This window comes from Xiphophorus maculatus, chromosome 11 (genome assembly GCF_002775205.1).
Source record: "Xiphophorus maculatus strain JP 163 A chromosome 11, X_maculatus-5.0-male, whole genome shotgun sequence".
NCBI lineage: Eukaryota > Metazoa > Chordata > Actinopteri > Cyprinodontiformes > Poeciliidae > Xiphophorus > Xiphophorus maculatus.
The window spans coordinates 15214505-15241559 of record NC_036453.1 but is presented as its reverse complement, the minus strand read 5'-3'; the positions used below and the strand labels follow the sequence as shown (position 1 = coordinate 15241559).

General features: G+C 46.7%; 3 protein-coding genes across 3 annotated transcripts; all 3 read right to left on the bottom strand.

Annotated features, from left to right (window-relative positions):
• Positions 1–1025: 1025 nt before the first annotated feature.
• On the bottom strand, positions 1026–4057 carry rps14 (ribosomal protein S14). Its single transcript, XM_005803539.2, has 5 exons — positions 3957–4057; positions 3083–3233; positions 2848–3009; positions 2696–2772; positions 1026–1138 (listed from the first exon to the last, which is right to left on the bottom strand). The coding sequence occupies exons 2-5, from the start codon at positions 3229–3231 to the stop codon at positions 1071–1073; spliced, it is 456 nt and encodes a 151-aa protein (XP_005803596.1). The 5' UTR covers positions 3232–3233; positions 3957–4057; the 3' UTR covers positions 1026–1070.
• An 861-nt stretch (positions 4058–4918) lies between these two features.
• Positions 4919–22061, bottom strand: LOC102222103 (calcium/calmodulin-dependent protein kinase type II subunit alpha). Its single transcript, XM_005803540.3, has 18 exons — positions 21827–22061; positions 19899–19993; positions 17661–17720; positions 14873–14927; positions 13004–13069; positions 12841–12913; positions 12282–12384; positions 11659–11742; positions 11480–11574; positions 11281–11403; positions 11027–11110; positions 10900–10942; positions 9734–9774; positions 9610–9658; positions 9409–9484; positions 8541–8635; positions 8236–8464; positions 4919–7987 (listed from the first exon to the last, which is right to left on the bottom strand). Exons 1-18 carry the CDS (start codon positions 21886–21888, stop codon positions 7984–7986), a joined length of 1437 nt encoding a protein of 478 aa, XP_005803597.1. The 5' UTR covers positions 21889–22061; the 3' UTR covers positions 4919–7983.
• Positions 22062–23655: 1594 nt separating this feature from the next.
• Positions 23656–26590, bottom strand: sra1 (steroid receptor RNA activator 1). Its single transcript, XM_005803542.2, has 6 exons — positions 25926–26590; positions 25217–25330; positions 25055–25138; positions 24839–24987; positions 24642–24750; positions 23656–24552 (listed from the first exon to the last, which is right to left on the bottom strand). The coding sequence occupies exons 1-6, from the start codon at positions 25948–25950 to the stop codon at positions 24317–24319; spliced, it is 717 nt and encodes a 238-aa protein (XP_005803599.1). The 5' UTR covers positions 25951–26590; the 3' UTR covers positions 23656–24316.
• Positions 26591–27055: the final 465 nt, after the last annotated feature.

Genomic DNA, 27055 nt, shown 5'->3' with positions numbered 1-27055 from the left:
AGGGGAAGGCTACAAAAGAATTTCCAATGATCCACATGGAACAGTGGAGAATAAATATGGCCCAACAGCGACATTACCAAGAATAGGATGTCTGAACAGGAAGGCAGCACTGGAGGAGCTGCAGGAGTTTCTGTAACTACTGCCTGTGCCCTACATGAGACGATCGTCTTCTTCACGTGTCTGAGCTTCAGGCCAGCCAGAGGGAAACCTGAGCTGACAGGAAAACAGCCAAGCCCGGCTTCATTAGCAAAAACATGTTATGGTCAGATGAAAAGAAAACATCTACAGTGGAGCATGGTGGTGGCAGCATCATGATCTGGAGCTGTTAGTCAGAATGGAGGGAATCCTGAACGGCTCCAGATACCAGTCAGTGTTGGAGTAAAACCTTCAGCCTTCACAGGAACTTCATGTTTTAATGACCCAAAACACACAGAAATCAAACGAAGAACAGCTTCACTGCAATGAGACTGAGGCTTTGGAATGGCCCAGTCAAAGTCCAGACCTGGATCCCATGGAACATGTGAAGAGGGCTGAGCACAGGCAGGGCAAGCTGCCTGTTTGCTTTATAAAGAACAGGCTCCTCCCAAAAACACAGGCTGGAAGAAAACCAGAGGTCCTGCAACAAGCCGTTAGCTTGAAGGAGTTTATGCAGCCAGGTTATTTCTTTTCCCTCTGCATTTTTCAGTTTGTTTTTCTGCTACATTGTGCAGGTCAAAGGTCACATTGAAGGTGTAAAAAGTTGTGAAATTGTCTTTTTCACACACTGAAAACCTGACATGAACAGGGCAGGTTAACTTTCTATCTACTGTAAATCACAACCTCAGATTTTGTATTTTTAGAAATAACCTTCAGTTTATGCTAATCATCCTTTCAGATTAATAAAGTGGTTATTTGAAAGGCAACATAAACCTATATGTACCCCATGTTGACGTCTGGCTGGCTGCGCCCCCTGCTGGTCAGAGCCAGTCTGGGCTCAGCGGGTTTCAGCTTCAGCACCAATCAGAACATTTTCACATCAACAAGACTCAAGAGTTAAACATAAGCTTTTATTGTGAAATTCCAGCAGCTGTTTACAGACGGCGACCACGGCGACCGCCCTTCCTCCTGGTAGAGTCTGACGGGATCGGAGTGACGTCCTCTGGACACAAGAAGAAGAAGAAGATGGCGGTCAGTTAAAGGGACAGTGCACCAGAACCGTGCCGGAGGTTCACTTGACACTTTGAACCGAACAGATCATCAGAACCACAGAGCAGAACTCCATGACAGCAGAACCAGGCTGTGGTCCTTGGTGACCAGTGATGGTAACCATGGCAACAGGCAGAGCAACAGACAGGTTCTGCTTCAGGCCCAAAGAGAGACGGGATTTCTGAACCACCCTCAGTTATTAACATTTAATCAGTTTTTGATCAGTTATTGATCTCCATACAGTCACTGAACAAACAGAGAAAACAGTTTAAACATCAGATCATTAAATCGTGATGATGAATTTGTCCCAGGTTAATGCCCCTCCCAGCAACAGGTGGGGGAGGGGCTCTGCAGCAGACTGGTTTCTGCCTGCAGAGCAGAAAAACATCCAGGAATCACAGAGTTATGACAAGTCTGAGTTGTTTATATGATTTTAATGCATTTCCCTGACCTCTAGCCCAGAAACATTTATTCTACCTTCAGGAAAATAATGCAGATATTTTCCACCTCATGGATCAAACCTCTATCTGAAGGGTTTCAGGTGACCAAGTGGCTTTGACTCATTTATTTTATACTTTCCTCTGAAAGTTAGCCAGATGTTCATGACAAACACTGAGTGGGAAATATTGATATAAATGGGAAACAAAATAAAGCTATATTGTTTACAACAGCAGCCACTGATCTGAAACGAGACCTTTTTATTTTATTATGCTAACTGTTTATTTGTAAGCGATCAAAATGTCTGACATATTTCTGGTAAAGATTTGTTTCTGTCCATCCTGGTAACGTCTACAGCTCCTTTAGATCAGATCATCGGATCTGATCAGATTCTGCTGATCTATTAAAGATCAGCAGAATCTTTAACAGCTTAAAATTCAGATCTTCTTCCTGTTTCCTCTAACATAAAACCTGGAGCGATCCTGAGCCAGTCAGCGTTCCTCTGTCTCTACTCCCGATGTCGGCGTCTGTTACAGTTTTCTGCACTAGAAATGTGTATTGTTCTGCTGGCGCCTTCATTACCCAAAATCCCTCACTAGTCACATGACTCAATCAGTAGATTTCACCCGAGTTTAAGTCAACGTTAAACTTTAGATGGAAAATAAAGTTTTAAGTTTAGACAGAAACTTCTCCAAGTGTCCAGTGGGGGCAGTAAAGTCCCAATTGGAACCACAATAACACCAGCATAACATACTGACTTCATGATTACAGTTAAACATGGTTACCATGGAAACAAATGAGTCTGCAAATGTAGACAAATTTCACAAACATCCCATAATAACCACTATGTGACTAAGGACAACGAGCAAATCAGAGCTCAGCTTCTTCACACACACACACACTGTGTGTGTGTGTGTGAACCAGGTCTTTATATCCTGGTGGGAACATCTCTGTCTACAGTGTGGGTTGTAGGGACCAGTGCTTTAGGGTTAGAGGTCAGGGCTAAGGTGGTTAGGCTGTAGAAATGAATGGAAGTCAATGGAAAACACGACTGTGTGTGAGTAAGTAGTACCGATGCGTCCGATCTTCATGCCGGACCGGGCCAGAGCTCTGAGTGCAGACTGGGCTCCGGGTCCAGGAGTCTTTGTCCTGCAACAGAGACACAGCTCAGTGTGCTGACCTCTGACCTCCGGGCAGTAAACCCTGACCTCCAGCTGAGCCTACCTGTTCCCTCCGGTGGCCCTCAGCTTGATATGCAGCGCCGTGATGCCCAGCTCCTTGCAGCGCTGCGCCACGTCCTGAGCCGCCAACATGGCGGCGTACGGCGACGACTCGTCTCTGTCCGCTTTCACCTTCATGCCGCCCGTCACGCGGCAGATCGTCTCCCTGGAAACAAGCGGCCGTCAGAACCAGACTGGGGAGACTGGGGAGTCAGAGGTTGGGACAGGGGTGCACTTACTTCCCGGAGAGGTCGGTGACGTGGACGAAGGTGTCGTTGAAGGAGGCGAAGATGTGGCAGACGCCAAACACGTTCTCTCCCTCAGCCACCTGCGGGCCCAGGCTGATCACCTGCTCCTCCTTCTTCTCCTTGCCTTTACGGGGAGCCATGTCTGCTGACGGAACCACAGCATCAGAACCAGAACATCACAGCCTCACTGTGTCTGTTCAGAACAAGAGCATCACAGAGACACTGGATCCTCTCAGAACCAGTCCCTTACTGGGTGTGTTCAGAACCAAGCAGAGCAGTAGGTTCAGAATCACACCAGCAGCTGTCCGGCAATGGAAGCTCAACCTGCAGCTTGATGCTACGGATGCTAACCAGAACCGATACCAGAGCCAGTTAAAGCTGCGGCCCCAGTTCTTTTAACGGACTGACACCAGAATGTTCTCCTGAAGTTCGGATCTGCTATTAAATATTGCAGTAAATTCTACATTTACATCGAGTCACAACCCGCAGCCAGGATAGTGTTAGCATGTTAGCTTTCCCTCAGACGCCGCTGAAATAAACCTAACATTTATCACCCGGTGAAGAATTTCAACGCTATGAGCATCCCACCTCATCATTCCGAACCCTAAATAATCTCTATAATAATAACTTTCACAATAAACCAGCTCTATTTTCTTTTTGCTGGAGAAAGCACCGTGAGAAACGTAACATGGCGGCACGGCACAGCGGAAAACGGAACATAAACGTAGCTTTAATATTTCACAGAAACTTAATTCAGACCCCAACAGAACCTTAATGCATCAATCTGTCAGAAAACACACTTGGGTTGGTAGGATGGTCACCTGGAAGGAAGATTAAAGCGGATTTATTCCTCAGCAGGACTCACCTTACAGCGTCTCTTCACTGAGCACAATCAGAAAGGAAGGAAATTCCGCCACCGGAAGTAGAAATAATGAGACTCTCGAGCTGCTGCTGCTGCCCCCTGCTGGACACTTCTTCCCTCTCTGTTTATCAGATTGAATCCTTCAATCTCGATTTTGATCTGATCACACTCAGCTTTCTTTATAGTTTCATGATTTTGTTTTCTTGCTAATTATATGGTGCTTTTATTTTAATTTTATCATCTTTTTAATTGATCTTGTCTTACATTATGTAAATAGAGTCTATTTATTTGTTCATTTTTAAATATTGTTTCACATGAAAAAAAGACTAACAATTTCTTTGTTTTTACTTATATTTATTTTTGAAGCAACTACAGTTTATATTATTTTCTTTATGTTTATAATTTTTAATTAATGAAAATATTCATGTGCATGCATGACTATATCACATTTTAAAGTTTTATTAATTTAGCATATTTATTTCTCCTGTTTTAATGAGCTATCAGAGAAATAACTGTATTATTAGAATCAATCTAAAATTCAGCAGTTTTTCTAACTCTGACAGATAAAACCGGTCTGACCTGGTACCATGACCCGGTACCACTGCAGAAGGTCAGAGCATCTAGAAACCAGATATTAGAGCAGTGTGTGAATACTGGGAGGAGAAACGGACCAATCAGAGCAGAGAGTTTGACCATCTCATTTATTTACAGAATCATATTGAACACGATGCAGAAGAAGAAAATACTCCAAAAACTACAAAAGAAACTATTTAAAAACACACTCTCTCCCTCAGACACACACAGACTCCCACAGGTAAACACTGAGCATGCAGCATTAGTCCAGTTAATACAGTACAGAACAATATCCATCATAGTAGAAAAAGCTGAGAGGATTATTGGGGACTATTGATCACTGATTGGTTCTGCAGACCGACAGGAAGCAGGAAGAGCGGCTCTCTGGGCTGGACCTTAAACCAGCAGGGATACATTCAGCCGGCTCATTTATTAACTTATTAACGTCTGGAGCTTCTTCCTGCTTCCTGTCTGCAGAGCTGCGGCGGAGAGGTGAGATCCCACATCTTAACGCCGCCGCGCCGCTGAGTCGGGAAGCGGATCCTGAAGCGGATCCTGCAGCAGAACGATTCTTTTCGGGAGAGGAATCGACTCAGCCTCAACAGCAAAAGTTTCTAAAAAATGACATCTCAGATATTTTTGCATCGTTCACCACTAATAAATACTTTCAAGTGTCGTAAGAGTTCAGAGTGAAGGTGCAGCTGTAAAAACCACCGCGACTGTAGGAAACAGCCGTTCGCTCTGCGGCGCCACCCGGAGTCCAGGCGCGGCATTGCAATGCAGGCTGGCTGCAGCTGACGTTCTGGAGGCAATTTATTATCCAATCAGCTGCAGCAAACACTGGCTCTAAAGGTCAGGGCTCGTCCACAGGCTAGCCAATCAGCAGAGAGGGGGCATCTTAAAGGGACAGGAGCGTAAACAGAGATTTTCTGCAGTGGTGTGCACCGCTAGCTAAAAAGTTAGCTACGCTAATGCTAACACGCTACAACAACACGGTATTTAACAAATGCTAACAGTAAAGCCATTCAGATTATTGACAACCCGTCAGCACCGCTTTAATGTTGACATTATGATTTCCATGTTCATTACAAAATGATGTTTACATGCTATTCATGTTCAACTTTATTCAACTGAGGGTTCATAAAATAGCTGGGAAAATTAGCACTTCAGAATTTATCCAGAAAAATCAAGTCAGGACAAAATAAGTTGGCAACAACGCTGAAGCTAAAAAGTAGCTCTGCTGTTAGCGCATTAGCATTATTGTGCCCACCACTGATATGAAAGCATGAATTCAGAGCAGGAGGAACAGAACAGGTCACCAGAACAGAACCTGATGGACCCGCCTTAAGGTGCAGCGGCTTTCTGACTCAACTTTCTGTTGGATCAGTGGGAGTTGTCTAAACCTTAGCTAGAAGGCTCCGCCCCCGATGCCCCGCCCCCCTGGGTCCTCAACCTGGACTCCGGATGACCCAGAGATCAGTGTGAAGCGAACCAAAGGGCAGCAGCAGGGAAAACATTCAGCAGCTGCTAAAACACGGAAAAACCCAAACCAGGAAGCTGGAAGCTTAAAAAGCTTCAAATATACAAATGCCACACAAGAAGGTATAATATCATCATCATCATCATCGTCGTCATGGTAAGAATCTGATTGTACAAAGTTCTACATTCTCCCGACGGTAAAAAGCTCCTGAAAGCTTCAGAGACAAACACAACGGGTCCAAAAAGGCAGAATATCAAAGTGGCACCGGCGGCGTTTCGTTAGCTCAAGGCTAACGGACACCATTGATCCCAATGAGGAATGCCAGCAGAGTTAAACCCTAGCGACGGAAAGGTCCGAGAGCCGGGAACGGCCGGAACGCGGCGGCGCCTGAAGCCCAAACACTAAACACAAAGTCCAGCATGCAGAGAGTCACACAGTCTGTACAGAACTGGCACCGAGGAGGAAGAAACACGAGCTGTCCATGCAGGGTCCATCAGAACCAACCTCCAGAGGGAGCTGCTGAGTTCTGCTTCAGTCCAGGTCGACCCAAGTTCCGAAAAACCCAACAGTGACGATCCAGAACAAACCCACAGAACCTGGTGGTTCTGCTAACAGAGGTCCAGACGAGTCCAACAAGAGTACCAATCAGAACCAGAACCAGGATATGGACTGTGCAGGACGAGCACAATTAGATCTCCAGCCAGAACCTGGTGGTGGTTAATGATCATGGAAGTTTAGCTGGTTCTGATCCATTTCAGCCCAATATCTGTGATCCGTACCGTTTAGAAGGTTTTATCTAAATATACAGGATCAGAACCTGCAGTCCAGTTCAAGTTCTGATCCATTTACTCACCTCTACACATGGTACCAACCATGGTACTAGTACTCGTATTAGGTTGATGTGAATGGTGTCGTGGTTCTGATTGGCTGTTGTTTGGTGTCGGTGGTTCTGATTGGTCGTCTGTTTTTGCGTTTGTTCCGAAACGACCTGCTGGTTCTACTGAAGCAGCGCCTAGAATCTCCCAGCAGAACGAGTCTTACAGACATCAAGTCCACAGACCTGAGGTCACTTCCTCTTCCTGTTTCTAGATGAAAAACTTTTCAACCAGAACGATAAATTTCCTCCAGCTGAAAGAGCCGTGGAGGAGGAGCAGGCAGCAGATAGCTCGCTAAGCTAGCTCGTTAAACTAGCTCGCTAAGCTAGCTCGTTAAACTAGCTCGTTAAGCTAGCTCGTTAAGCCCTCCTAGGTGTGGTGGGTGGTGTTAGTGGAAGATCGAAAGTGGAGGAAGTTTCTGTCACTCTCTGAACCCCAGAGGGTGCAGTGTGCATGTCAGGTAGAGATGTGTATGTGTGTGTGTAAATGAGATGTTATAATAAACTCTGCAATCAGCAGATAATCAATATTACAACTTATTTATATTTTAAGTCTAAAGATAACAATAAACTAAATCTTATTTATTACTGCAGATATCAAAAGTGACCAGCAGGGGGAAACCTTGTGTCTCAGACTACTTCAGGCTCCTTGGGATCAATGTGATTGGTTCTGATGATTTTCAGATTCAGATTAGTTGATAATAAACGTCTGACATGATGATGAAAGCGCAGAGCTTTCTGCACATGCTCAGTAGCATCAAAGAGGTCAGAGCTAACCACACACTTTAATCAATGAGAGCTTCTGACCACAAGGGGGCGCTGTGTGCATACAGCTGGAGATACAAGGTTTCCTACCCACTGCACGGAGCGAGCTGATTGGTCGGTTACAAAGCCGTGTGATTGGTTGGATGACTGATTGGTTAATTGGTGATGGGATTCACTGCTGGATGACTGAAGCTTTCTGACCCCGCAGCCTCCTCCTCCAACGCCTCAAAGAAAATCCTGAATGGTTGGTGTCAGACAACAACTGGCCTGCTGTCAATCATCCCGTTGTCAAGGCGACAGCAGCCCCATTAGAGCCCCGCCCACTCTGGAGGAGGACATTAGCTGGAGGAACAAAGGAAGAGAGCTTCAGCTAAGAATGATGGAGGAAGCATCATTACAGCAAACATCATAACCATAAAACACTGGAGGAAACTAAACTGGTCAATGTTTCATTTATCGTCTACAAGCTCATCTAAAGCTGCTGCGTAGTAAAGCTGGGCTGTGGCGTAGAGGCATTCAGGAATGCTGGGACAAAGCGCTGAGTCTGGTCTTTCCCAGCCTACCTGAACGCCTCTGTGGCCGGTTCTTACTTGCTGAGGGTGGAGGGCGATCCTGAGCGGTGGAAGTGGACGATTTGCCATTTCCCGTCCCGGCGGTGCCACACCCTGGTCTCCTCTGATTGGGCGGTGCGCGGCGTGCCGTTGGAGTCGATGTACTGCGTGACCCGGATGTAGGCGATGCAGGCTGCCTCGTCGCCCACCAGGTGGATGTGGGGGTTCAGGATGGTGGTGTGCACCGGCTTGCTGTTCTTGGACCATACTGAAACACATACACACAGCGGTTACCTGTGCAGGTGAGCCGGCCTGGCCCGTCCACAAGACTGAGACAAACTCACAGTTTTCAAAATAAAAGCGGTGGAAGTCCAAGCCTTCGACCAGGTTCCCCAAAGCCTCGGGTTCGAACGCCGTCACCGCCGGGTCGCACATCTTCCTGGAGACACAGAAAGAGAGGTTCTGCCGACGGAACCAGAGAGGTTCTGCTGGCACCTCTTGACCTCAGAGCAGAACTTCGTGGGCCAGACCAGAACTACCAGTATAACCACCCCTGAAGAAACTTTAATGAGCAAATGCAAAATATTCAACAAGCCAACGAAGGTTTACAGAAGAATACAACGCTAACAACTAGAGCTAAACAGAAACATGTTAAAACTCATAAATATCAATTATTTTGAGATTAGGTTCATCTCATGATGCATGGTGTGTATCAACATGGCTGAATTTAGCACGTTAGCTTTAGCCTCCACTAAACACCGTGGTAGTGTAGGGCTTTAGCATTAGCTTTCCAATAAATACTTTGTTAATGTAGAAGTTTAGCTTTAGTTTCTGCAAAATACCATGTTGGTATGGTGTTTTAACGTTAACTTCTCAGTTAGTGGTGCCCACCTCGGCCTAATGGGGCTCTGCAGCATCTTGAACTGTGCTGAGAAGCTAAATAGGCTAGTGCCAGCATTGTTCTATTCGGCCATGTTTAAAAACCTCTTTGTGTAGCTGAGCTCCACCGTGTGTTTTAGGTCAATGGATTGAGGAATTAGAAAGCATTTCCCTGCTAATGTGAGCAGCTGAAACACCGCTCATTCTTTTTTAAGACGTTCAAAGCAGAGAGCTAAATTTATGAAAATTCGTGACCCCTACCGTCTTTCTGTTACCAAAAGGCCTTTCAGAATAAAAGCCTGCAACAGTGAGGACAGTGAAGCGGTGACATACGTGTAGCTCTCAAAGTCTCCATTACTGATGGCCTCGATGAGCTGCTCCGTCACTTTAATGATGTCCTGTTTCCTCACTGACACACACACACACACACACACACACACACACACACACACACACACACACACACACACACACACACACAGAGTCAGGGTGGTGGTTGGTGTTGGGCGGCAGGTCTGGTGGGCGGAGCCTCACCTCTGGTGTCTTCGTCCTCGATGGTGGTGTTGGTGCTCTCAGACGACTCCTGCAGCAGAAACAGCAGTCAGTTAGTGGGGCAGGTTCTGGTACTGGTTCTGGTAGTAACTGGGAGCAGTGTTACCTTGACTCCGTCGGCCTTCTTGTTGCTGCCGCTCTTTCCTCCTGAGCGAGGGATGACAACGAACAGAAACAGAAGCAGCAAAGTGAGAAAAAATGGAACGAAAGCAGAGAAGAGGAGCGGCGCCATCGCAGGTCGGGAGCAGAACCGGACCCGTCAGAACCACACTGGTTCTGCCCCGCAGCCGGGGGCGGTCTGGCTGCCTGTGGGTCGCTCCCTGGGGGCTGAGGCCAAATTTAGGAGCAACTTAAGATAGCAGCAGAGCCCGGCACATTCCTGAGGGCCCGACCCGGTCCGGTTCTGCTGCACAGAGCGCGCCTGACCTTTGATCTCCACCAGCCTGCTTTCACAGAGCCAGCTGCTGACAGGTCCAGTTCTGCTGCTTACACCAGAACGGGTCCGGTTCTGGTTTTATAGTTCCTGATATTCTGAGCCGCAGCTGTTTGAGCATCTGGACCTTCAGGCCTGGTTCTGGACCTGGCCCGTATCAGACGGTACTGATCACACGGTACGGTTGGCAGAGAGCAGAAGCAGCTTGGAGACGATCCGATGACTCTGGTGGAGAAATGCATCATGGGAGGATTTGTAGTCCGAACCTGAGACTTTCTGGTCAGATTAAAGCCCAGCTTGTTGAGAACCTGGTGACCCTTTGACCTTCTGACCCCACCCTACCTACTGGCTGCGGGGTGAAAGACTTTATTCTCTAAAACGAAACTTCAATATTGAATAATGTTCAGTTTTTATCAGAGAGCAAAGTAACAGCAGGGGGCGCTGCGCTGCACAAGAGGTGGTCCAACAGAACCAGTAAAACCAGCAGAACCGGAAGTTGTGCAGCAGCAGCTCCTTCTCAGATCTGTACTGAGAATGTGCAGATGGCTGGACACGATTGGTCCAGCTGGAGGGACTGGGAGGACTGGGAGCCTGGAGGGGGATTCCCTTCCTGCTATCTTTAGACCACAGCAGCTGCACATGCACACACACACACACACACACACACACAGTGCTAACCCGCTAACTGTGTGTAAAGCTGGCAGCTGATTGGTAGATTTCTTTAAGGCTCCAGCTACTGAAACATAAGCCTGCAGTGCAAAGGTCATGACCTGCCAGCCTCACAGGCAATGAGGAGCCCTGTGGCCTCCAGCCTGACCTCTGACCTCTGATCAGCTTACCGGAGAAGTTCCTGGTGGCCAGCATGGTGGTCAGGATGGCCCCCTGCAGGACAGAAGCAGAAACTGCATCTTCAGCAGCCGACCCCTGTGACATCACTTCCTGTCACTTTATTGTGAAAATCCTCACCTTCAGCTTCCTCCTGGCGTTGAATTTCTTCAAACATTCAACCGTCTCTTGGCGATGCATACAGGAAGCCACGGTGGAGCGGTGCTGGGAGGAAGAGGTCGTGTCATCATCGACATTGTTATCATCACTATTGTTATCATCATCACTATTGTTATCATCATCATCATTGTCATCATCACCAACATTTTCATTGTTATTATCATCTTCATCCTAATCAAGCACCACTATCATTTTCCAACACTCCCCCCACTCACAGAGATCCAGGGGTGTTTGAGCGCCTCAGCGGCGGTGATGCGTTTGGCCGGGTTGATGGTCAGCATCTTGTTGATCAGGTCTTTGGCTTCGGGTGTCACCGTGTCCCACTCCGGGGAAGGAAACTAGGAGGCAAGGAGAGCAGACTGACCAACCGCAGTGCTCCGTGTCGATGACTTCACAGCGAATCATGTGACCTACGTCGTAGGCTCCGGCTTTGATCTGCTGGTAGAGGCGGTGCTGGTCTTCGTCCCAGAACGGAGGGTAGCCCACCAGCAGGATGTAGAGGATCACGCCTGAGGATCAGAAACGCCGCGTTTACCCAGAATGCAGCGGATCAGCTGAATGTGACCAACACAGAGACATGAGGAGAGACTGACCGCAGGCCCAGAGGTCCACCGCCTTCCCGTATGGGTCCTTCCTCAGGACCTCTGGAGACAGGTAGCCTGGAGTTCCCGCAAAGCCTGCAAACACACAGAGGAAACTACACAGCTACACCAGAGACAACATCTGCTGCACGCAGTTACCATGGCTACTGGGCTGGTTGCTAAGCTCCAGCCAGCTTGGTAGTGAAAATGCTCTGTTGTTTATGGAGTTAGAAAATAAGAAGAGAAAACAGAAAACATGTTGAGGAAGACAGTAAAGTAAAAATTAAACCTGTATTTTATATAACAGGTCTCATTTTTATTTTATAATAAAAATACAACAAAATTAAACAATAAAAATAATTTTAGAATAGAGTAGAATAGAAGTACTTTATTCATCCCAGCAGGGAAATTACTCTTACTATTATTTTGACAATATTTCTGAAATAAAAAAGCCAAATAAACAGAATATAAACTAAAATCTAAATTTGTTAAAAACCCTAGAGCTAAGACTGAATAAACAAAATGTGCATTCATAACAACAACAACAACACAGAGTACTTGGACCAAATGAAGCATGAAGGGATGATAAAGTTTCAGTAAAAGTAATCTGAGTACTACAGTCAGGACTGCCTCACCAAACCAGGCCTGCTGGTCGCCCTCCACCTCGATGGCGAGGCCGAAGTCGGCAAGTTTCACCGCCGCTCCTTTAGACTTGGAGGCCAGCAGCAGGTTCTCTGGCTGGAGACACAGAGCACATGTGCTAACAATGCTAACTGCGCACTGGTTTAAATGGTTGGTGCTAACAATGCTAACTCTGCCCACTGGTTTAAATGGTTGGTGCTAACAATGCTCACTCTGCCCACTGGTTTAAATGGTTGGTGCTAACAATGCTCACTCTGCCCACTGGTTTAAATGGTTGGTGCTAACAATGCTCACTCTGCCCACTGGTTTAAATGGTTGGTGCTAACAATGCTCACTCTGCCCACTGGTTTAAATGGTTGGTGCTAACAATGCTAATTCTGTCAATTTTTTAACAGTAGCAGGAGCTCCGTTAGCTAGCCATGCTAACGGAGCTCCTGGGAGTTTCTAGGACCAGTAACAATTTAAACCCATCAGAATATTTCTGGCTGCTGACCAAAGATCAGACTCTTTTCATTTTCCAGTTTTCTCCATAACATTTGTGTGGTATGATACCTTAAGATCTCGGTGGACCACGCCCATCTGATGACAGTGAAGCACCGCCTCCAGGATCTGCTGGATGCAGTGGCTGCAGGTAAAGGTCAGAGGTCACATGGTGCAGTTGATAACGGGAGGCGTCATGCCTCCAGACAAGTGAAGGAGCAGGTGTGCTTCTCACCTGGCATCGGCTTCACTGTAATATTCTCTTGCTACGATGTCTTCAAATAGCTCTCCACCTGTAACCCTGGAAACCCCATAATCTGGTCAATAATCTGATAAATAATCTGGTCAATAATCAGGGAAATAATCTGAAGTATTAATGTCATGGTAACAGTGAGACACACATGATCTCATTAAAATAAATAAATAAATAACAGAATTTAACCAGAACTCATTTCATAAAACTGAGTAAATTTAAATAAATAAAGTTATAAGTGACTGACGTTTTGATTCTGAGAGTAAAAATGTTTTTATGCATCGGTTTTGCTTTGAGTATAAAAGAATTACAGGATGTGACTGAAACAGAGTCAGATTAAGTCAGATTATGAATAAAGAGGCGGAGGTGTTAAATAAACCCAGAAACAGAACGCTTGCATTAAAACCAGCACATTTCTATAAATAATCCCGGATTTGGCTGCAGAAAGTCAAGCAGCAGAACAACAGAATGTGATGTAACAGAAGGTGTTTGGTTCACAGCAGAACTGAGTCAACACCCAGAAAGCGCCGATAAGCCGGATCCTTAACGGCTGCAGGCTCTCCGACTGCTGCAGGTCTGATCTGCTCTCCGTCACTGGACTGACTCTACTTCCTCTAAACCGTCTGAATGTTTCCTGTTGATAGAGATCAGATCTGAGCTGATCAATGATTTATCTTGTTGGCCCCGGGCTGAACACGGAGCCACATGGTAAATCACTGCCGGTCTAAGATCTGAGCTTTTATCGGCCATGACAGCTTCAGTCTGATCATCACTGGGAGCCATTAGAGCTTTTTAATCGGCCGATAAAAAGCTCTAATGGCTCCCTGATCAACACTGAGAGACATTCCTCCATCAAGTCGGATCAAATGATGGTAAAAAGATGATAAGTGTCAGGAGTAAACTCCAGATGGACATGAATTATTGTTGCTCTTCTCACTAGCTGCGTTTCTGTTGCATTATGTAAGCAAAACTCTGTTTTCTGCTAATATCAAAAACACCCAATTGTTTCCATTAAATAACAAATGAGATTAAAACCACATTGATAAGCTTGTTTACACAATAAGTCCTTAAAATAATGGCAGTGACAGGGCTTCCTCCTGTGTAATATAAGCCTGGTGGCCCGCCATGCTTTGCTAGCCGCCCCCACACGGCTGACTGCAGGTGGAAAGCCTCGGAGCCCGGACCTCTGGGATTAGCTCGTTTTCTGGGTGAAACCCTGCAGTGATGGATGTAAACATACATTAATAAATCAGTTATGGTGGAGCTAGCGCTCATTATCTATCAGCCAATCAGCCAAAGGAGACATCAGCGTCTAATTCAGGCCGAGGAACGACAAGCCCAGCCTACCTGGGAGCAGCTATGCATGCTTTGGGGAAACTGTAGTTGGTGATTTTACAGAGGAATTATGGATTTAAGACGTTGGAATGAGACGTTTTCTGAAGTGTGTTGCTGTGGCGGCTCTGGTGGAGCCAGATGGTCTAATCCAAGGAGGCCAGAGCTGCAAATAATCAGCTGGAATCAAATTAGGGAGAAGTGTGTCGACATCACACCGGTGTTTCCAAAACACAAATTTCACCACTGCTGAAAAACTACCCCAGTGCAAAAACCAGAGTTTTTTCAGTTTGCATTAAGCAAGTTTATTTTTGCAAATCCTATTTGCACGTTTTATGGTGACTGGAAAAGCAGCTATTGATGATTTTCACTTCATTTCTTCTCAGCAGAGTATTTAACTGACTGCTATGGAAACTTTGTATTTTATGCATAATCGTCTCTGCAGTTCCCAGCCTGAACACCAGATGGCACTAAGCCTTGTACACGGTCCCTTTTAACCAGTCAGTCCTATGAACTCACAGGTCGAAGATGAGGTAATGGTGCGCCTCCTCTGAGATGCTGTCATGAAGCCGAACTGAAAAACAGAAAACAGGTTTTCTCTGAATTTCAGCTTCAGTCGCTGCATGATTGATTATAACCGCAGTGATTATTATTGATCACGAGTCAGAATGCAGAAACAGCCACATCTTTGACTCACAATAACCCTAAAGACATTCATGGATTTAAAGAGAATCAGTTCACAAGAACAAACCAGGAAATAAGAATCGCTCAAAGAATTTTCATTTATCGTCCGTCTGACGCAGAGCAGCAGGAGATCAGGAGACGGAGCAGGAAGGAGAGATGATGGATGATCCGGTGGTTGGATGATGATCCGGTGGTTGGATGTTCCAGTGGTTGGATGAACAGGTGGTTGGATGTTCCAATAGTTGGATGCTGGACGAACAGTAGCTCATGTTGAGCCTAACAGACATTTTTTCACTGAGTTTCTGCAGGAAGTTGTCCTGGTGGTTGGATGTTCCAGTGGCTGGATGATCTGGTGGTTGGATGAACAGGTGGTTGGATGTTCCAGTGGTTGGATGTCCCAATAGTTGGATGCTGGACGAACAGTAGCTGATGTTGAGCCTATCAGACATTTTTTCACTGAGTTTCTGCAGGAAGTTGTCCTGGTGGTTGGATGTTCCAGTGGCTGGATGATCTGGTGGTTGGATGTTCCAGTGGTTGGATGCTGAGGAACACCAGCTGATGTTGAGTCTAAATGAGTTTCTGCAGGAAGTCGTCCTAAGATGATGGATGAGTTTTTCTGCAGGCGTCTGTTCTCTGCTTATATTGTATAATAGCTCATATTATCACAGAAGAGAAAGAAGCTGCTGCCCACACACACACACACACACACACACACACACACTTACACACACATTAAACCCCACTGCTGCAGTGTGTAGGAGTGTTTGAAGAGAAACCTGATGATTTCTTGCTGAGTGCTCCACACAGGTACGTTCTGTTGGTGTGTGTAGGAGGACGGATGGTTTTAATGCCTTCACCTATGGGCGCTGTTTCCTAGCAACACACACACACAGTTACGTAACACCGCTCATATCTGTGGACCATCACCTTCCCATAGAGTGTCCTGATTGGCCGCGGAGCTGGGTCGCTGCCTGCTGATTGGCTCGTTGGGCCATGTGACTGATCCTTCTCCCGTTGGCTGTTCTCCTCCAGACTTCATCAGGCTTACTGCTTCAGTTTTACATTTCAAATGTTTCTCACAGAGAGCAGCACTGTTCAGACAGGCTTTTATTTTGAAAGGCTAGTTGCTCATCCTAAAGAGACCTCTGAGTCAGAGAGTGGAGACTCACTGAAACAAAGACCGTCTGGTTTCAAATCCACCTGGATGGAAATGAGGGAATGAAAAGTGATGCGTTTACGCTGATGATGCTGCGATGTCCTTCTGATGGCGCCCTAGTGACTCTATGGTGGATAATCCACCTCAGGGCGCAGTGCAGCGGCTCATTATGTAACCACAACCTGCAGGAACAGCAGCAGCTCGCGGCGTTCATTCATCAGGGAAACCTGGTTCGTCCAAAATGGGACTCTGAGGGCAAAACTGTCTCAGCAAACCTCACGGAACCGAAGCAACGTTACAAGAAAGGACTAAAACTCGTCCACAGAGACGGTGGACAATGAAAGTCCACAGCTGAAGAGCATCTGATCAGAGAAACGTGAACCTGGCTGCAGCTCAGACGGTGAAATCCTCCTGAACCCTCAGCAAGCAGAGCGTCAGTCGGGAAGAGACGGAACGGGAGACAGCCGGAACTGGAAGGAACCGCTGAGTCAGAGAGACTGGACCAGACCAGTAAAAACCAGACCAGACTGGACTGGACCAGGCCAGTAAAAACCAGACCAGACCAGAACGGACCACACTGGGCCAGAATGGACTAGACCAGTACAACTACTGGTAGTTTAACCCCAGTGGTCGGTAGTTTGACCCCAGTGGTCGGTAGTTTGATCCCAGTGGTTGGTAGTTTAGTCCTAGTGGTTGGTAGTTTAGCCCCAGATTTTGGTAGTTTGACCTCAGTGGTTGGTAGTTTAACCCCAGCAGTGCCAGGTCACCTGAACCGTAACTTAAACCTTCACCCAGTTTTTTTTTCCTTTTGTCTTTGTCCAGTGGTTTCTGTTGACTTGCTGATGATTTTGGCGTTAAAGTTTTGGCACCCTGCCTTCTTACTTCCAAAGTGTGTCAAAGCGAAGCGGATCAGACTCATCTGAACTGCCGGGCCTAAAGGAGGTTCTGCAGAACCTGTCCCAGAACTCCACGGCCGCCCTGCTCTGCAGACACACAGGCAGCAGATCTGAGACCAGATTGGAGGAGGAAGGCTCCTCTGACTTCGCCATGGAAACAGCATCTCCTCCATAATTAGCTGTTAGCTACTAGATTATGGTTACCATTAGCAATACCAGGACCAGAGAGTCCTCAGCGTTATTAGCATCTTCATCATCATCATTATCATCATCGTCGTCGTTCTGGAAAGAGACGGAGCGAACAGGGAGCCAGGAGGAACCAGGAAAATTCTGAATGTGGGTGCGGTTGGACCAGATATCTGGAGGTCCTGGTCCTGGTTCTGGTTCTGGTCCAGACTGGTGGAGATCTTCATGTTCTCATATTTCCTCAAAGTGTAAATATTGTTTTGATTGTTTCCAAAAGCATTATTAATATCCGGAACGAATGATACAAATGAGAGGTTTTTCTTTGAGATGTGACCAGGAAACAGTTTCATCATCATCGCAACATCAAGTAGTCATGGCAACTCACCGATGTTGGGATGCTTCAGCAGCCGACAGATCCGAGCTTCTCGGTCCAACTTCTGGTGATCTGGGGACAAACAGAGAAGGTTGGTCAGAGGCTGACCATGAAGATGATGAAGGACATTCAGTTAGTCTGGGTCCGGTTCTGGTAATGGGTCAACCACACCTAGCTTGGAGTTGCTAGGGGTGATTGATCCCTAAAACGTTAGTTGGCTAACATGTTAGTTTTGGCTGTATTTACCCAGAATGCCCTGTGCTGTAGTCCACTTCCTGCATTTAGAGTGGTCTCCGGTTCACTTGGCGTTCACATTCAAATCAAACCAGAGATCACTTCAACCGAACCACATGTGAAATCACATTTCAGTTCAGCCCGTTCAAAGAATATAAACAATAAAGACACGGATCGGTGGCGCCTGATGCTGCAGCCCTGAGAATAACAACATTGTGATCGGAGATGAGGGGAAAGGTCATATCTCACAGAAACATCCTGCACATAAAGCAACATGTTGACAGCATGACGGGGCAGAGAGGGCGCTGAGTGGAGCGTGTGTGTTTATAGCCATGCAGTGTGTGTGTGTGTTTCTGCTCTCAGTCTGAGTGTTGATAGAATGGCTCATTCCCTCACAGCCAGGCAGCTAACTGCGACCAGCTGCTGATCAATTACTAATATGCAGCTAACTGCTAACAGCTGCTGATCAATTACTAATATGCAGCTAACCGCTAACAGCTGCTGATCAATTACTAATATGCAGCTAACCGCTAACAGCTGCTGATCAATTACTAATATGCAGCTCACCGCTAACAGCTGGTGATCAATTAAAAAATATGCAGCTAACCGCCAACAGCTGCTAACAGCCAACATCTGCTAACCGGCAACAGCTGCTGATCAATTATCAATATGAAGCTAACAACTACTAGCGGCTGACTGCTAACAGCTGCTAACCAGTAAGAGCTGCTAACTGCTAACAGCTGCTGATCAATTACCAATACGCAGCTAATCACTAACAGCTGCTAACTGCTAACAGCTGCTAACCATTTATAAGCAGCTAACAGAACCTCCCCTTCAGCGGGACCACAGAGGTACTGGTTCACGGTGGTATCGGGTCATGATGGTACCGGGTCATTCAGGGAAACCCAGACCAATTGTCTTTGTAAAGCCCATAGCAGAGAGTTTGCCCAAATTTCTGCACAAAAGTCAGAAAAATAAAAAATAAAAGTGATGAAGCAGAGCAGAGGGACAGACGCTGCTGGAGAAAGATACACACAGGAAAGGAAGAGTTCACTTCCAAGTTCCCCAGGTTCCCCGAGTTCCCCAAGTTCCCCAGGTTCCCCATCTTCCCCGAGTTCCCCAAGTTCCCCGGGTTCCCCGAGTTCTCAGACTTCTCGATGTGAATCAGGGATCCAGTCAGTTTCTTTCAGCTGCAGCTGTTTGATTGATCAGGTGTGTTAAACAGCTGCAGGAACGTTATGTAACACCGAGCAGCAGAACATACACACACACACACACCCACGCGCGCACACACACACAGAAATATTCTCTGTCAACTTTGCAGCTTGTTGCTAAGCAACCGAAGGAAATCTTAAAACCAGAATAGTGAAAAAATTCCCAGAGTGAAAAATCCTTCAGCTTGACTAAGTTTCAGCCGGGGGTATGTATGTGTGTGTGTGTGTGTGTCTCTGCGTGTGTGTGTGTGAGGGCGGTCCTCTCCTCCGTTTGGTTCTGTACAGATCCAAACAGCCGTGCTTTGACTATACATCTGCTAGAGACTAAATTAGAGCAACAGCATAAAGCCTTATGACAGTAAACAGCTGCAGTTCAACTGGTCAATACATGACGTCCAGTTTATTGTTCTAAATATTTAGAGGTTTCATTAACTTGCAGCAATCCCCATTCTGACTTTCTGCCTTTAACAGGAAGGAAGCTGCAGCAGAACCAGCAGACAGGGAGGCAGGTCTCCTCTCCAGTGGAACCAGTTTCCTAAGGCAGAACCTGACTTACTGCTGCCAACAACTAAATGCTGTCCTTAGATAACCCACATGACCCAAACTCCAAACCCCTCGTTAGGTTTCAGCCAATCACAGTTAACCTTGTTAGGTTTCAGCCAAACGAGGTTAGCCTTTTCAGCCAATCACGTTTCACCTCGTTAGGGTTCAGCCAATCGCGTCAGTTCTCCTCCCGCTTGGGCCAGTAGCATCTCAGCAGCAGCTCAGATGGAAACATGTCTGCCATTTGTTGACCTCTCACCTCTAGCAGACAGCTTCTTGGTGTTGATGATCTTGGCAGCATATTCCTGACCCGATAGAACCTTCACACAGCGCCGCACCACGGAGAACGCTCCCCTGAAACACAGAAGGAGGAACTGATCAGTCACAGGACAGACAGACGGATGGACAGGCAGACATATGGACAGCTGGGGCCGTCCATCCACCAGTAAAACAGCTAAAACCAGAGAAAACCGTCCAGGAAAGGTTCTGGAGGCGTTTCCAGTCCCATGGTTGTTATGTCTACAGAGGGACGGAGGAGGAAGTTGGTCGTTGCGCCTCCTGGTGGACGGACTCAGTGGACGTCTGGACCTGCTGTTCAGGAAACACCAGAACAGACATGGATGGGTCCGAAGCTTCTGGTCTGGTCTGGACTCATAACCAACCTGGAACTCCATCCTGCAGGAAGTGCAGTATGTCACTTCCTGTTCCATAATCCCCCTCCAGAAAAGAGTCCTTGTGATGCAACCAGCAGGGGGCGCTGCACACGGGTATACTGAACTATTGAATGTTTAAGCTAAGCTAAGCTAACTGACCCATCCCAGTGGAGCGGCTGTTGCCATGGAAACAGCCCTTCCAGGTCGGGGTGGGAAGTGAATGTGGGTCCATCGGAGCCGGATGGTTCTGGTCCGTTCTTCTCAGCGTAGATGTAGTTCATTCAGCTTCCTGCTCAGGCCTTTGACTGGGCCATGTTGTAGGACAGATCGATTAACACTGCCTCCAGAAGATGAAGAGATGACCCACATCACCATCCCTCCTCTACCGTGCTTTACAGATCTGCTGGGACTGGTTCTGTATCTCCCTGTCCATCATCTCCTCTCGAGTTTCGATGTTTTCCCAGAAGTCTCTGCTGACCTCAGTCTGGTGACCATCGTGTTTCTAGAGAGAAGAGGCTTTCAGGGCCCTGACATTTAACCTTTGACCTGCTAACAGAGGGATGGAGCTCCGGGGTTTCTGGTCATGTCTCTGACCTCTGACCTCAGGCTGAATCTGCAGCTTGAGGGCCTGGGATGTTGACCTCCATCTTCATCTTACTGTGTTTAAATGAATGAATGAATGAATTGATGAATGAATGAGAGACTCTGACATGGAGATGATCGTCAACAACCCCGCCATCTCTGCTGTCCACCTGATCCCTTCAGATCAATAATCAATAATCAGTTGGAGACGTTCCTGAGGGGAAGTGAAGCTGAAAGCGTCGAGTTTCTTCTGAGCTGCAATCTGCCGCCCACCATCGCATTATGTAAGAGACCTGGCATTAAGTGTGAGGGAGACTGTGTGTGTGTGTGTGTGTGTGTGTGTGTGTGTGGGTGGGTGGTGAGTGGGATGGGGTCAGAAAGGTGCTTCACTCTTCCCTTCATCCGTCCATCGATGTGTTAATCCTGCTGCTCATCAGCGACTGATCGGCAGCACAATCAATAATCCATACCTCATACCATATAATTTATCATCTAAAGCTGATGTAATCTATAGTCTGTGCATCGTATAATTCATAATCAATAATCTATACCTGATATATTCAATGATCCATACCTGATGTAATCTATAATTTATGATCTAGACCTGATATTATTTATAATCTATAATCAATAGTTGTAATAATCACCAGCTGAATCTTTAAATAATCTAATTATTAAATTCAGATAAACACAGATTTATGTTTTAATTAAATAATGAAACATGTAATATTGATAATATCGATAATCAACGTGATGAACATTATTATAAACAGCAAAGCTTCATGAAACTTTTAAAAATGATCAAAACGTCCAATAAAGTCGTAAAGAAATAATAGTAATAATAATTAAAACAGCTTAATTCAGGATGAACATGATCGATCATTTATTGATAGATTAAAATTATTGGTGTGATGTCAGTGAGGAAGAGGAGGGTGATGAAGGTGGTACTCACTTCCCCAGCTCCTCGTACAGCTGATACTCATCGGAGAAGCGCGTGCTGATGACCGTTGCCATGGTGAGGGTCAGGGGTCGACTGGCTCCGAGGATGATGATGGAGGCGGCGAAGGCGAGGAGTCGGACCGACCGTCTGAGGAAGAGGAGGAGGAGGAGGAGGAAAAGGAGGAGGAAGATGGAGGGAGAGAGCAGCGAGGAAGAGCCGCTTCGTCTCTCAAACCGAAATGAGAATCAGAACTGAGACGCCGAAGCTTTACAGGCTCGGCCCCCGGCCCACTGCGCCCTCAGCCAATCAGAGGCCGTGCTGCGTCGCCATGGAAACTGAGTCCTCAGCCAGAGCTGACAGCGGGAAGGAGAGAGAGAGAGAGAAAGAAAGAGAGAGAGAGAGAGAAAGAAAGAGAGAGAGAGAGAGAGAGAGAGAGAGAGAGAAAGTTCTGGTTCTGGAGAGAGTTTGGGTTTGGGCTACCCCAACCCAATCAGTGAATGTCCCTGCTGGGCCTCTGTCCTCTTAGATCACATGTGTCAAGCTGAAGGCCCGGGGGCCACATGTGGCCCTTCACATGCTTCTTCTGTGGCCCTGTGGAGATGCTAAACTACATCAGATTTACTAATTTATTCCCGCTAATCCAGAACTGGCTTTACGTGACCTGTAGGTGGCAGTATTTCTGCTGCCCCAGCTTTACTTCATGTCTAGTCAAAGTCCGTGATTAATATGCTGAGTAATAAAATACAAATTTAATGTCAATTTTGCAAATATTTCTAGATTAGCCTCAAAAAATCTCAGGATGAACGGGAAAGAGGATTATTTAATTCCAGATGAACACATTATTAATGTTCCAGCAGCGCATGGGTTCATCAACGCATGCTGGCGGTGCTGGCCCTTTAAGAACATCCAGGATTCTACATGGAACCAGAACCAGTTCGATTCCCCGACCCGTCGTCAGGTCTGGTAACTCAGCAGTTACAGGCTGACTGCAGGTTCTGGAGGTCTGGTTCTGAAGGCCCGGTCCTGGTCCTCCAGGTTCTGGTACAGATCTCTGTGAGTCGGCCCCTGCAGCATCTCTTCCATCCTCCTGGTTATTTTTAGATTCTGGTTCCGATGGGATCCGATCTCTTCCTGTCATCTTTCTCTCTGCTTGGCTTCCTCCTCTTCCTCCTGTCTCCAGAGATGAAGAGGAGGGAGAGGAGGGCGGCCCGGTCAGCAGAGTTCAGCCTGCAGTCCAACAGAACCAGACAGGTTCTGGTACTGCTCACCCAGAGGTTCTGGCCACCTCAGAGATGGGTCTGGAACAGTCTCCCTGGTTCTGATCAGAACCTGAAGTTCTGCTGATTTGGGTCTCCAGCCTACTTCCTGCTGCCAGCTGGTTCTGATAACAACAGAACCAGACAGGTTCTGGTTCTGATAACGACAAGTCGTACCTAAAAACAATCCGGGTTTACTGGATGTTTGACCAGGACCGCTCCAGAACCAGTAGGTTCCGTCCAGACCGGGCCTGGAAAGAAAACTTGCCTGACCAGAACCAGCCTTACCTGTAAGGTGGGAACCAGCATCTCGGTCTGATCCTCTGCTGCCACCTGCTGGACAAACACTGGAACTACAGCAGGAAAGATGCCACAGGAAAATAAATGTTTAAATTTAAATACAGATTTATTCAAAAACCACCTGGAAGGACCTGGAGAGACCTGGAAGGACCTGGAGTCTGACATGAGTCACATGATGTTTCCATCAATGTTTCTGGTTCCAGTCAGAAACTCTGGTTTATTAGAAACCTGACTGCAGCATTTATTCTCCTTCCGGTTATTAATGAAGCCGATAAAGACACGCCACACTTTTCAGATGTTTATTCTGCTGCTGCGCCGCAACAGAACCAGTCAGGGTTACAATCGGATCAGAACACACAGAGGAAATTGTCAAAGCTGTAATCGTTTCAGAAGACCAATCAGAGTGGCCCCTACAGGAAAACTGACCAATCAGAGCGGAGCTATGCACACAGCTGATCGGCTGGGAAACGTCAATGTTTACCAGTCATTCAGCTGAGGATCCAGAACCGGGTCTGGACCCATGCTGAGGTTCTATGGTATCAACAAACGACTGAAGCTTTCCATCCAATCAGCTGAATGGTCCGCTCTGGTTCAGTTTGGTTCTAAACAGCTGGTTCTGATGAAGAAGTTCTGGTTCCCTAAAGTCCAGAACCCTCATAGTCTGGGCCTTAAAGTTCTGGTTCTTCTGGTACGAGTCCACCTGATGACCTACAGAGGTTCTGGTTCCAGAACCAAGAGTCCAGAGTTCTGATGTCAGTAGGTCCGGTTCAGTTTACCGTCTGAGGTTCTGATGATGGGTCTGTCTGAGCAGAATCAGAGTCCCAGGATGTAGGAGTCCAAAACAGGTGAACAGAAACAGATGGTACCAGTACCAAAACAACTGAAACTGGTCCGGCGCAGAAGATGTGAAGAACAGTACAGAATCTCGCCCAGGGTTCTGGGAAACTCAGGACTGGCATCCTGGGTTCTGGGTTGGTTCTATTGGATCCTTGGCTGGTTCTGTTGGGTCCTGGGCTGGTACCGTTGGGTTCTGGAGCAGTTTCAGGTGTTCTGGACTCAGGTTGCGGGTCTCAGCGATGAGCCGCTTAACGCCGACCATCCATTGACTGACCTCGGTCACATGGTCGACCATCAGAGAGCGATGAGCTTCATCAGCAGAGTCCCAGTGACCGGCCTGCAGCTCTGGGACACACAGGTGGACAGACAGGTGGACAGGTGAGACATGAGACAGACAGGTGGGACAGTAGGGTGAGACAGGTGGGGCAGGTTACCTTGGGACAGGACGTCCATGCGTCTGGTTACAGGTAGGCTGAGTTTACCTGACCTCCAGCTGTCCTCCAGGAGGCAGAGCCTCTTAGCGACCTCATTACACACCTGAGCCTGCAGACAGGTGATGTGTTAGTGTGTGTCCCTGCTGGCCAGGTGCGGTAATGCAGGCTTTCAGCGCTCCCTGCTGGTGGAAACTCACCCTCACGGAGCTCCTGCAGGCCTCTAGCGCTCTGTTCAGCACTGACATCACAGCCTCCAGGTCGGGCTCTGATTGGCTGCTATCCGCCTCTCCCTGCCTTCTCATTGGTCCCGTTTGGGCAGGGGGCGTGGCCTCAGGTGGACGTCCAGCTGAAGGAGATTAAAGTCGTCACTCAGGTGCCTTGAACAGGTGCAGTGAGACAGTTCTGACTCTCACCTGGCAGAGGAGGCGGAGCTACTCCACACATGGGCGGGGCCATGGGGTTGGAGGACAGAGGGGCTGTGGGTGGAGCTCCTGGACCTGGAGACCAATGAGATTCAGATGTTTCACATCAGATGACAGGTGAGGGAAAAGCAATGCTCAGGTGAGTCAGACTACCTGAATTCGCTGCTGGAACGGCTCTCTTGCTCAAGGGGTTCCTCTGAGGTCCGCGAGCCGTCTGCAGCCCGTAGGAAAACTGAGGGGGGTCATTCCAGCCTCGCTCCTGGTTACCTTGGAAACAGAAATGTAAATAAAGGCAGTCCAGCAGAAATCCTGATTATGACCAACAAAGAGAGACACTCTGAAACTGAACATGTTGATGGGAAAATAATCTCTAATAAACATTTATTTTACTGAAAAAATCCAGAGACTCCCTGATGACTAAATAATAAATAATAATAAATTTTAATCAGGCTTGGATTATCACCTGCAGTTATTACCTCTGATCAATAATCCAAACTACCCGCAGCTTTAATCCAGCAGGACAGAAATGTATGATCAATAATCAAACATAACAATAAACATCAAGTTTATAAATCATCAGTGTTCCAGCACTCATACTTTGAGCTGGTTGACATTAGATGAGCTACTAATGACCCGAATTCACCGCGTCACACAGGTCTGTCATCACCGCCATAATGAATCCACTTAAACTCAGAGACTATTATGGGATAGATCGGAGAAGTTTGAATACAGAGGTTTTTAATTGAGGTTCCAGTCTGTGACTGTTAGCAGCCGGCTAACAGCTGCCAGACCGTTGTAATCCTCGCAGCGGGACTCTCGTAATGTTCTCCCGGACTGCACGGATGCTGTGGAGGAAACTCACCGGGTTTCACGTACATGTCCTCCATGTTGGAGCCTGGAATCAGCTGATTCTTTCCGGGGAGGCTGAGCGGAGCTAGCAGCTAGGCTAACCGGAAGAGCTTTTACAGAATAAAGGCGTAAATTAAACTTCGGGTAAACCCTGGATTTAATTAAAGGCCATTTCTTGTCTAACTCCCATGAACTAAACACAAAGTCTTGTGTTTTGTTGTTGCAATAAATAACTCATTAAGTTAGATAACTGCAGTCACCACATCCGGTCAGAATGTCAACAAAATAAAAGCTTCTGATGTAACCTGTTTTTAATTAATTTTGACTCTTCGATTTCTCTTGTCTTATCTTTTCGTTAAAGTCATATTTATGCACATTTACATGTTCAAATGTGCCAAAGAATCAACTCCTGACTGAAGGATTTTTAGGTTAATATCAGTTACAGGTAGTTAATTATGTGTCTGTTGTGGTTTTTATCTTCAAGTTTTTACACTGAGAGAAAACTAAAGCATCAAAATTTAGTATGTTGCAGCAAAAGTAAAACAATATTGCTGTATGTTTGTGTTTTAATGTGTTTACATTCATAAAACTCATAGCTAGGTAATATAAAGTTAATATAAATTCTGTTTTAAGGATGATTACTTCTATCTGTTTTCTGCTCCTATTTTTCACGCAGGGCAGTTAATGCCTCCAGCTGTCTGTGAGTATGTGGGGTCCATCTTGGACAGGTCACCCATCTGCTGCAGCAGCAGCTAACCTAACATGCATATTTCTGGGCTGTGGGAGGAAGTCGGAGTACCCAGAGAATGTCCACATGGACAACAAGCCTGACCGCTGGCTGGGATTCAAACTGTGTCATCAAAATGAATCCAGAAACAAAATGTTCAGTTTGACTCTGTTTGAAGTCCTTCAGAGGACTTATCGTCATATTTACTTTGAAGAGGTGAATAATTCTACTTCCTGTTGAAAAGGCTAGCTTTAAGTGCTGCCAGTTCCTCAAGAATGTCCGGGAGGTGGCCACCGTGACACGCCTATTGAAACAGTGTGACGTCAGCACGGCGTCAGGTGGATTTACAGTGACTATTTTACAGACCTTTTTTTTATTCTTTGTTTTGGTTTTTCTAGCCAATAAAGTTCATGCAT